Here is a 12,524-nt window from a genome sequence, read left to right as displayed (position 1 = left end):
GGTTGAGAGCCCACCTGCCGATGCAGGGGACACGGGTTCGTGCCCCGGTATGGGAAGATCCCACATGCCGCGGAGCGGCTGGGCCCGTGAGCCACGGCCGCTGGGCCTGCGCGTCCGGAGCCTGTGCTCCGCAACGGGAGAGGCCGCAACAGTGAGAGGCCCGCGTACCGCAAAAAAAAAAAAAAAAAAAAAAGTGCTTTCTGGGCGCAAATGAAAAACAAATTAGACTTTTAGAGAAAACTTACAAATTATTCTCTAGGGATTTCAACTGGTTGAAAGAAAAGAGAAGACAAAGGAATCCAGCACAAAATTTCCTATTTTGTCCTTTATGCTAAATTTCATCTTTCACTAATAATTCTGTCAAGAATTAAAGAATTCTACATGCATTTCTGTACACTAAAAATTTCCAGAGAATTTGTTTTTCTTGTGGTTGTTTTTTACTGTGTTAAAGGTTAGCAGATAAAAGAAGAAAATATGAAATTATTTTACATTGTAATAAATAAATCCACTAACTGAGAGCTCATTGGAAATAAGGACTAGTTTTACATACTGAAGGTCTAATGTTTTGGCCTCATTTCTCAACTTGCAAGGCTTATTAACGTGTATAAACCTTATGCATGTTAAGTGAATTAAAACAATTTAGAACATGCTACTATGTTTAGAAATAATAAAGTCAAATACACTTGAAAAACCCCAAATCTACCACTGAATGAGCCAAAGCAATACTCTGAATTTCAAACAACTTAATTGAAAAAGGACTCCATAACCAGGCCTAGGAATTTCGGATACCTTCACAGTTCTTCTCATCTGACTTATCCTGGCAGTTGGCATCTCCATTGCATCTCAGGGCACCATCAATACACTGCCCACTGGCACACTGGAACTGGGACTCTGAGCACACAGGACAATTGAGCTCATCACTGTGATCTTCACATTCAGTAAACCCATCGCACCGCCAAGCCACAGGGATACAGTCAATTTCTCCCGTGAAACAAGTAAACTGCTGAGGAGAACATGTCGGGGGTTCTTCAAATGAACAAGGGGGAGGGGAGTGACAAAAACATAATCACAGTCACACAGAGGTACAAACATTTACACCTGAGTGAAGCCCATTTAATAATTAGCATGTACAAAACACTTTATAATAGATAAAATTTGTAAAGTGTCTCACTGAATCAGAGAAATATAATCTTTACAGTACTTCATTTCGATTCACTAACTTGCAAAACTATAAGGCAGAAGTTTTCTCATATACTATAATTCAAGTAGGATTACTGTATTTGCAATCCGTTATAATCTCACACATAACCTGAGAATCAGCACTATAATCATCGACCTCCAAATATTTAAAAGTTACCTTAGAATTCATAACTTTTCTAGCCCTGAGGTTCTCAAATAATGGTCCACAAACCCCTGGGGGTTCCTAACCTGCGACCTCTTTCAGGGAATTGACAGAAACTATTTTATAATATTAACATGTCACTTGCATTGGTGCCACAAAAGGAACGGTGGGTAAAATTCTTGGCACTGTAGCAGATTCGAGGCAATGGCACCAAACTGTACCAGTAGTCACTGCATTCTACACAGTCACATACACACGGGGTGGGGGGCAATGGGGAAGCCAGTTTCATTTAAGAATGTTCTTGATGAATCAGTAAAAATATTAATTACATTAAAATCAATTCTTTGAGTACATGTCTCCTCAATACTGTCTGACAAAATAGGAAGCATGTATAAAGCTCGTGTTGCATACCTCAGCATGATGGTTTCTTAAGGGAAAGCATTCTGAGCTATAAACGCAACCTAAAATGGGACACCCTTCTGATGTGAAAGAACAACTGACAGATAAACTATCAATGTTTGCACTTGGGTATTTGGCAGGAAGTTTTAAAAAAAATGAACCAGTGAGTCAATTATTTCAAGAGCAAATCATTATAACACTGTATTTCTGTGGCAAATTATAACACTGGAACTTTCAATCAGAAATTATAATTTTGGAAGACCTATATCCAAAACTAAACTTGACAGACTCCTAGTACTTAAATATTTTTATGATGAGATTGGTGGTAATGTTATTTTTTTCGATACTGTATAATGAAACGCATCAAAATCTGAAGATCTGGGAATTTCTGAGTGCAATTCTAGTATTTCCAAATGACCAAGGTGTAAGGTTACAAAACAGTGCATGGGTAAAATATCCATTCTGAGCACAAGATAAACTAACAGATTTCAACATGAGACTAGGAAAAGTGAGCTGATATGGTTTCAAATTCCACATCACAACTCAACCTATAGAAAATGACCCCTTGTCAAGATTTGGTGTAGAATTCAACATAAATATACGTAATTATTTGAAAAGGCTATATTATAGTCCTCCATTTTCCTCATATCTGTATGAGGCCAAATTTCTTCATGTACTTCAACAAAACTACGTACTACAACAGACTGAATGCAGAAGTAGACATCAGAATCTAGCCCAACATTAGAGATTTACAAAGAAGTAAAAATAATGCCGTATTTCTCACTAGAATTATTTTGCTTTAGAAAATACAGTTAATTTTCTTAACAGTTTTAATTTGAGAACATGTAAAGGTTTATTATTGTTATTTTTTAAAGTCCTTGGTTTCAAATCCTACTACGGTAAATAGATAAATATAACCTATGCAAACAAAAGCTCTCCTCAGCAGTTCTTTAAAATGTAAAAATATGCTGACACCAGTTTGAGAACTGTCATTCAATCCGAATTTCTTTGTTTTGCAAATGAAGAAACTGAGGTTCAGAGAGGCTAAGTGATCACCAAGGTCAAAGAGCTTCCTATGAACAAGAGTGATTAAAAAAAAAGAGGACTAGTAGGGCAGTCTCCTTACTTTTAGCCCATTACCTTTACTACGGTATCACAGGCCCACTGACTCCTTTTAAAAACTTGTCTGTTAGTGAATTCTCTAGAGAACAGAACTTTATTATATGACTATGGATCAGAAAACCTTTTATCCTTAAAATAGAGAATATTAGATAGAGAATAGAGATTACAAGTGAACATTTTACATGGAGAATTTGAGGGACTTTCTAGAGGAAATCTAATCCTATTATGTATAGAGCATTGTAACAGGTCATATGGAGAATAAAAACAGATAAAATATGGTCCATGTCCTTAAAGAGCTTTTAATTTGGTTGGGGCTAGGAACACACTAATGAATATAAAACAAATGATTATGTAACTCTGAGCTGCATGCTGCTAACAAGTGCTACAATTCAGAAAAAGGGACAACAGTAACAGCTAGTGAAGGTTTCAAAGATCATGAGGAAGACTCATCAGCTGATTGAGATTGAGGATGTGCAGGTAAGAAGAAAAATACATCCCTGAAATACCACAAGAAAACCCACAGAAGCAAAACAAAACAGAACATGCCACAGTGATGTCGAACTCCAAACAGCCACACAAAAATAAAGTGAGCAGATTGGGCAGAAATACAAATGAGATGGGTTGGTAAAATAGGCTGAAATGAAAACACATCTCGAAGGTCAAGCAGAGGAATTAAGATTCTGTATTTCATTTACCTCCATTGTAAAATCAATGTTAAGTCACAAGAAAAATCTTGTATAAAAACATTCACTGCAGTTTCACTCTTAATAACAAAAACTGAAAACAATTAAAATGTCCCTCAACACAAGAATAATAAAACTGTGGCTTACTTATACAATGAAACATACTAGCAACATACTAGCAACAAACATACTAGCAACAAAAAGATAAAAATGACTGATGCACTCCACTGTAAGGATGAATCTCAAAAATATTATATTAAGCAAGAGAATGCAGACATACAGTACATACGTCATGATTCCTTATATAAAGTTCAAGAACAGGCAAAGCTAAACTATGAGGATGAGAATAAAAAAAATCGTTACTTCTGGAAGAGAACTGGCTGCTAGGACACAGGGAACTTTTCTTAATGAAAACACCGTATGTCTAGATTTGGGTGTTGGTAACACCACTGTACACATTTGTTAAAAACAATGCATTTAATAAAAATATGCATTTAATATATACATTAAAAGCAATCACTAAATGTGAAGGAAAAAAACACTGGTCTTTTACAGGACATTTTCTAAATGAAAGGTGGTAACTTTGATTCAGTTTTACCTACGTTATCATTACATAAAGGCATATTTTTCTAGGATTTGCCTTATTAGAGCAATAATCTGGCACCCTGACATGGAAACAGTTTTTTTTTTTTTTTAATTGTGGTAAAATATATGTAACAAGTTTACCACTTTAGCCATTTTAAAACATACAGTTCAGTGGCATTAAATAAATTCACATTGTTGTATAATGCCTGCTATTTTGGGGAGAGATACTTCAAGTACCAGAGCTTAACTTTTACTATGCACATATCTGATCTCCCTGACTAAACTGTATGCTCTGTGTCAAAGATCTGCAAATCTTCTGCAGTCCAAACAGAGTGCCTCATAGCTGCTACTCAATACATGTTATTTATTTTTTTAAAAAAACTTAAAGGAAAGTTAGAAGAATAAAATAGTCTTATAATACCATCTTATCAATAATTTTTATATTTTGAGTGTACCATCTTATCAATAATTTTTATATTTTGAGTGTAAGCCCTTTCAATCTTTGTTCACAGAAATACGTTTTTTACGTAATTCTCATCACAGTAGAAAACGCAATTTTAATATTTTTTTTCCACTTGCACCAAATTTTGGCTACATTTTTATGTCAGCTTATGCTCATAATGTTTAATAGCTATATAAACTCAAGTTATTTTACTAACTTTCCTATCATTAGAAATTATTTTTAAATTTCTGTCACTGCAGAGAATAGACTTTTTCCTTCAGCTGAATTAACTTAGCATTATCCCCGAGAGGAGAATTTCTGAATTAAGGGAAAAAATATTATAATGGCATTTGAAGCTACCATACTTTGCTTTAACAAAGGAATATACCAATCTGTTATGGTCCCATGAGTGACTGAACCAATTTCACTACAACATTATTACTACTCAGTGATATCTTCAAAAAAAAAAAATTTTTTTTTTTTTTTGGCTCCGTAAGTAAGAGAAACAACAGGGAACTGCTGATAGAACTGAACAAAAGAGTATTCTTTTCACTGGATACACTCCCAGCAATGACATATAAACTGATAGAATCTAGGATTCAGTGGATGAAGACTATAGGAGGTAGAATTAATTCACCTTGTTACCCTTTGGGGTGGGAAAAGCTACTTTTTTATTAGGAAGTAGATTCATTCACAGTTATGAGTTTCCCCTTTTGCCTTAGTCCCAGGGTTAGGTTACACCTATCACTTGTCATGATGAATTCACTCTTAGAAGAATCCAAAAGCCTAGTATAGTGCAGAAAATGAAATATAAGTGAGCAATCAAGTTAGGAGAAAGCAATTTCACTGTCAAATCAAAGAATGCTAGACTAAGTTTTGGAACATGACTGGCATTTAGACTTTCAGAAAAAAAAAAATAACATATTTACCTCCACATAGTAGCTCATCTTGAAGCAGAACCAAGTGCATGGGGCAGGAGCACCTTGTAGTACCATCTCCCTTTACAAGACAAATATGTGAACAGCCACCATTATCCTGAGTACAAGGGTGCTGTCCTGCAAAGAGAAGAGAGAAGAGAAGAGAAGAAGAGCACAGAAGAGAAGAGGAGAGAAGAGAAAAAAGAAAGGAAAGAAAAAGAAAGAACGGAAAAAGAAAAGGAAGGGAGGGAGGAAGAAGGAAGAGCCCAGACAAAATCAATTATTTTTGAGTTACCAACAAAACCAAATGTAAAATCCCTTTGAATTTTATTTCCACACAGTATAATTTCTCACCCCATCCCTAAACAATCTACAAGAAAAGGAGGACAACAATTTAAAACACAAAATACTTATATCTAACCACTGTCTTTACATACTTATACATAAAATATTTTACAGTATTTAAAGTAAGGTAACGGTACAGCTCATGTTAGTTTTTGTGAATAAGAAAAAGTGATTATTCGAACTAAAAAAAATGCTAGGGAGAACGCTGAAACTTGGATATTATTCTCTTTAAAATATAAAAACTCTTCTAAAGATTTTTAACTCCGAAATTCTACCTTTCTGAGAGGTAAGATGATTTCACTCAAAAAGTATACTCCAATGAGGAACCTGCTGAAAATTAGAGTTGTTAGAAGAAAAAACAAGTTCACATGAATCTAACCACCCAGAGACAATCAAAATTATTTGCTTGGTCAACTGCAAAAGAACTTGCAATGTTACAAATGTTTAATTTCCTCATATTTGGGTTAAATTAAATAAATACACTATCAGGCACATTTCAAAGTCTGTCTCATAAGTTGTATTTAATGAAATCATTGTTTTGACTTTTCTACTTAGCTCGTGTCAAAAGCAACTTGACAGCTGTCATCCCAGTAGCCACCCATTTATTATGACTCTTTTCTCAGTAACACATCAGTCCTGCTTCAGTGTGTGTTGATGAGATTGAGGGAGTCAACTCTGTACAAATGAGCAGATGTGTGATACTACACATATGTGTAGTATCACACAAAGCAGACACCCCAGTCCTTGTATTAGGATGTACAACCTATAGAGCACTTTCTCAACCTTTTAATTCATGACACTTTTCATAAACAGCAATCCAATTTTCTTTAATGTTATTAGAAATTTGAAAAAAAAAGTTTTTCTAAATATAAAACCATATTTAAGTGTTGAATTTTAAAGATATTCCCCCTGAAATTCTGAAAACCTTCGTTGAGATTCTTCTGCAATAAAATGTTCATATCAACTGAATAAATAACTTAGCCATTACATCATCTCTACCTTATTTCTGTTAAATATTCAGCATGAATTATATGTTATAACATAGAATGACAACAATTCTAACGTTCTAAATCTCAGATACCTCCTAACTTAACTTCTAAGTTCATGAACAGTGACAACACAATGAAGACTTGAACAAGCTACGGTGCTCTCACTCCTCTTTCCTCCTTTCATACTCCAATTCATTTCTGAAGCATTGTGCCAACAAGTTAAGGAGTTTCAATACTTCTCTCAGTCCTCCATTTAACATGTGCATTCCTGATATACTGTATAAGACCTATAGTAGTGATTGCTAGGAAGGCACATTTGATGACAGACACATATTAACAAGAGTTAACAGTATTACATAAACACACGTTAACTAGGCCAAGATGACTAGTCATTTTCAAAAGTTTTCAGTAAGATAAAAAAATAATTTATGGCCACTTTTCTAAGCTAGAATTGAAAAACTTATCCAAGTGGGGAAAAAACAAGCTCTTATTAAACACAGTCTTCTCTAAGTTTACACACTAATCTTTAGTTTGTTTTGCTTTTGCTTAAGAATAGGTTTATTTCCATGATAACTATAGTCATCATTATATAAATGTAACTTTTGCTTTTGTTGAAACCATGGGGATGTACATGGAACAAAAGAAATATATGCTGTATACCAATATTCTTAAAAGGGCTGAAGGAGAGAGAAAAAACATGACAAGCAGAGTCCTTGCTATACCTGGGGAAATTTTTGAAAATGAGCAATACCATTCCTTTCCCCCACTCCTGTTTCATGAGGAAAAAGCATTTCATATGAAAAAGCTCCCAGGTGAATATAGGCTTTGAAAACATGAAGAGTTTTTTAAAAAAAAAAAAAAAGGCAAAACTAAAAGTGTATGAAAATCTTAAAGAAATAAGAAGACACAAAACAACATCTTAGTTTTATATCATTTCTTACAACATGAATCTTGCGATTAGCAGTACACCACCAACACTTACTATATTCCTGAAGATTCAGCTCCTTTACTGCATGAATGTCACTAAGCTGGGCAATTCGAGCCTGGACTTTGGTTCTACCCTCTCGACCTGTCATGTCAATTTTTTCAATCATCTGCTGCTGCTTATCAATCCAATACAGCCAGTTTTCAAACACAGTTAGTCCCACAGGCTGCAGAATGTTGGAGTCTTCTAATACTATCCGGTTGGCACCTTGGAAAGGAGAACATTCAACAGAAATGATGCATGTGGGTCAAGTCATACATTCAACAGCTATTTACCGAAAACCAGTTAGATTTTTAAAGTACTGAAAAGGAAAATATGATAAGCTCTCTACCAGAAAACTTAAAAATCATTCTGAGAAGAAAAGATATATACATCCCAGAAAACAGGTAACAGACTAGACATCCAAGTGCAATCAAGAGCACATAAGTGTCCAGTACGTAGTAGATACTAAGTTCAGAGAAATGTAGAAAAGCACTTGAGTCGCTTTCAAAAATTTTTTAAAGCACAGTCCAGGGCTTCCCTGGTGGCGCAGTGGTTGAGAGTCCGCCTGCCGGTGCAGGGGACACGGGTTTGTGACCCGTTCCGGGAGGATCCCGCGTGCTGCAGAGCGGCTGGGCCCGTGAGCCATGGCCGCTGAGCCTGAGCGTCCGGAGCCTCTGCTCCGCCACGGGAGAGGCCACAGCGGTGAGAGGCCCGCGTACCGCAAAAAAAAAAAAAAAGCAAAGCACAGTCTACCTTTCAAATTAAGTCTTATGAAACTCTAACATGTATAACACACAAAAACAGTACTTCTCTGGATGAAGCAGTGGTGGTGGGCCGAGAGCTCTGTGTTCTCGGCTTCCCCCACCTGCCGAGCACACCCAAGGCGTCTGTGAAGACCACCACCCTCACCCACCGGGCCACTCAGAACACAGGAAAAAGGACTCAAAGGTTACCTGGTTCAAGCTTCACCTCAAAATAAGATTTCTACAACACCCCAGACACAGAGCCATCGAGACTCTGAAGAGGCAGCCTATTCTACTGCTGAACTAGGAGAAAGGTCTTTCACATAGTGTGCTGAAACCTGTGCCCCCTGCCCACCCCCATAGCTTCTCCTTCATTCAAAAAGAATAAAATACATCAATTCCTTCTCTCTTCCTCCTAGTCATCCTTCAAATATCTATAGAACTTTTCCCTGGTCCTTAAGTGTTTGATCAAAGAAAGACATTAGCTTAATACTTTGGAAATATCAGGGAAAGTTCCAGGAAAGAGGCAAACATAAAGCTAAGCTTTAATAAATGGAGAAAAGTGGGGAGGTATTACGGATGAGAAGGCACCGCCTAAGTGAACGTTCAGATTCATGGTGGGTTAAACACAAGTCTACTTAAGCTCCCTCCTAAACATCTACTAAAACGATGGTAAAAAATGAAGGCATAAACCCATAAGGACAAATGGGACAGAAGAGTAGAAAAGCGATATAAAATTTACAAGTTGGAGAACAGACAGACAACAGATCAAGAATTTTAGCCTCCTATGAACCTCCTTTCAATAAGCTAATAGAGGATGTGATCTATCACGTAAAAGGAATTAACGAAAGAAACGGAATCTGGGAAACAGCAGGTTCAGAACCAAGGAGACTGGCAAGTACATTCCCAGGATAACGGTGAAAGAAAGTTGCTCTAGAAAGCAAGCAAATCCAGACTGGAGCAAGATGACAAAGAAATGCAGGAGGTACGTCTTCAGTTAAAAAGAAAAAAAGATGGAGTGCTTGATGCATCTGCACATACTGAAACAATATTTACATTAGATAAGATTCATTTCAGAGAGAACTAAAGCTACAGAAGGAAATGCAGCTCACAGTAATATTTTCATAGCCATAAATAAACAATTATGAACTTAAAAATTATGATATAACTAAGCTGGGAGGATGGGAGGAGAGTTCATATAGGTATGTTAGGGATATATGGCTTAAGACAGCAAAATCATTATCTTCCATTAAAAGAAGTCCAATTGTGGTATCTAAAAATTAAAAATCATGAAGCAGCAGTTTTAAACAAGTTATTTTAAACTATCGGAGATGCCTCTGAGAGTAGGAACTGAGAGGAGGAAGTAGAGCAGTAGACTTGGTTTTTGTAGGCCAATTAGAACCATTTGATTTCTATACCTACATGTATTACTTTGATGAAAATTAAAATTAAATTTAAACTGTAACACTAAGAGTGATTAAAAAAAGATTAGTTGGTGGTAGTGGAAGGATGGCCTCAATTGGACAACTGGGGAAAATAAGAGGTCAACAGTGTTGCTGGAGGATCCCAGATCTACTGATTGACTCTGACGGCGGTTATAAAACTCTGGAATCAGCAATGAAAAGACATTTATTCAACAATCTACGCATATACTAAACACAGTGCAGTATAAAAGCTCTGTAGGAGGCTAAAAATACTAAGCAGAAAGATATCCCATGAAAAAAGTATATGATTATCTGTGAACATATAAGGAAGGGGGGAAAAAAACCTACCAACATTATACTAATCTTATTCAGAAAACGTAAAAAAAGGAAACATTTCTTTTTATGAGGCCAATGTAACCTTGATGGCAAGACGCCAACAAGTACATTGTAAGAAAGGAAAATTATGGGGTAATCTTTCTAATGAACACAGATGTAAACATCTTAAACAAAACATTAGCAAATCAAATTCAGCAATATATAAAAGGGATAATGTATCATATCAAGTTTGATTTATTCTAGCAAACTAAGAACAGAAGAGAATTTCCTTAATCTGCTTTTTAAAAGTTATCTACAGAAAAACCTTAGCAAACATAAAACCTAATCAAGAAGTATTGAATGCTTCCCCCAAATCATGAAAAACAAAATGAAACAAAAAAATCTAAGGATTCTATTATTTTATTCAATATTGTACTGGGGGGTCCCAGTCAGTGTAATAAGGCAACAAAGAAAAAGGACTGGAAAAGAAAAAATAAAACTCTCCCCATCTGTAGACAAATGATTCTGTAACACAGAAAATTCTAATTTAGCAAGGTCCCTGGGAACAAGCACAATGTACCAGACTGGGGAAGAAGGGAAAAACTGTATTTCTATATTCCAGCCACAACCAGAAAATGAAATATTAAATATTTAGACTACTCTTTATTACCAGCATTCAAAAGCATTAAATACCAAGGAATAATTCCAATGAAACACAGGCAAGACCTCTACACAGAAAACTACAAAACACTGAGGGAAATTAAAGTTCTAAATAAATAAGGGATATACCATGTTCATGGTTTAGAATCTAGACTAATATTATAAAGATAACAATTCTCCCTAAATTGATCTATAAATTCAAAGCAAACCAGAAAGAATTCTAGTAGGTTTTTGCTTTTTGGTGGAAGAGGCTGATCCTAAAATGTATTTGGAAATGCAAAGTGTCAACACTAGCCACGGTAATCTTAAAGAAATACTAAGAAGAAATACTAAAGATGTACACTGCGAGATAAACTTGTTATAAAGTTTTATTAATTAAAACAATACTATGTAAGACAAAGTGACCAAGGGACGATTAGAGTCCAGACACAAAGTTACACTAATATAATCATTTCATTTATAACAAAGGTGACAGGAGAGCACAGCAGGGAAAGGATGGTCTTCTCAAAAGAAACAGTGTTGAATCAAATAGTAACGTGGAAAATAAAATATAACTTAACCCCTGTCTCACACCATACACAAAAATAAATTCCAAATGGATTAGAGATCTAAAATAAGAAAAGTTAAACAAAAACATTTTAGGAAAAAACACAAGAAAGTATCTCTGTGACTATGCAGAAGTCAAAGATTTCTTAAATATAACATAAAAGGCACTAATCATAAAGGGAAAAATTAATAAACTTTACTACAATAAAAATAACTTTTTTCATCTAAAGACACCACTGGGAGAGTGAAAAGGTAAATCACAAACTGAAAGATTTATGTAATACGTATCTTTCTCTATAGAGGAAGTATGAAGGCATACCAAAAATTATTAAAGAAGACTTATAAATGGAAGGATACCCCACAGTCATGAATGAAAAGACTGAATTCCTTAAACATAACAATTCTCCACCAATATGTATGTAATTTGATAATGGATTAACATCCTGAATAAAGAATTTCTAGAAATCAGCAATAGGAAAATGGGCAGAAACTACGAATTGCAATTCACATATGAAATATGAATGACCAATAAATTAACCTCAAATTCAAATAGAGAAATGCATACTTTATTAACAATGAGATATACCTCTAAAACTATTGGATTGGTAAAAACTCAGAAGTCTAAAAGTACCAAGTACTGGAGGAGAAGCTCATATACTTCTATATATGCAAAACTGTGGGTATTCTAAACTGATATAATCACTTTGGAGAGCAATCTGAATAGATATAGTCAAGTTGAATATACACATACCACATTAGACAGCAATCCCACTACTAAGTTTAGGTCACAGAGAAATATTCAAATATGTACATAAGAATAAACACTGCAGCACTGCTTTTAATGGCAAAAAATTGGAAATAGCAGTTTTGATAGCAGAATAGAGAAACTGTAGAATGATCATCAATGAAATACTATTTAGCACTGAAAATAACTGACATAGATTTGTGGATCAACAGGGATCACCTCAAAACCATGATATATCTGAAAAAAGCAAGTGACAAAAGAATACATGAGACTACTTATACTAATTTTAAAAAGTGAAAA

General features: G+C 35.2%; 1 protein-coding gene across 3 annotated transcripts in view; it reads right to left on the bottom strand.

The window, feature by feature from the left end:
- Nucleotides 1-12,524, bottom strand: part of LRP6 (LDL receptor related protein 6) — a 178,086-nt gene that overhangs the window by 17,283 nt on the left and 148,279 nt on the right. For all 3 annotated transcript variants that reach the window (XM_079936851.1, XM_079936850.1, XM_079936852.1), the window contains 3 exons: nucleotides 7,807-8,016; nucleotides 5,503-5,628; nucleotides 790-1,026 (listed from right to left, as the gene is read on the bottom strand). In XM_079936851.1, coding sequence (XP_079792977.1) covers nucleotides 790-1,026; nucleotides 5,503-5,628; nucleotides 7,807-8,016 — 573 coding nt within the window. The remainder of the gene's footprint in view (nucleotides 1-789; nucleotides 1,027-5,502; nucleotides 5,629-7,806; nucleotides 8,017-12,524) is intronic.

The sequence above is a fragment of the Stenella coeruleoalba genome (genome assembly GCF_951394435.1).
Source record: "Stenella coeruleoalba genome assembly, chromosome: 11".
In the NCBI taxonomy this organism is placed as follows: Eukaryota; Metazoa; Chordata; class Mammalia; order Artiodactyla; family Delphinidae; genus Stenella; species Stenella coeruleoalba.
This window is presented reverse-complemented; position numbering and strand designations above follow the sequence as displayed.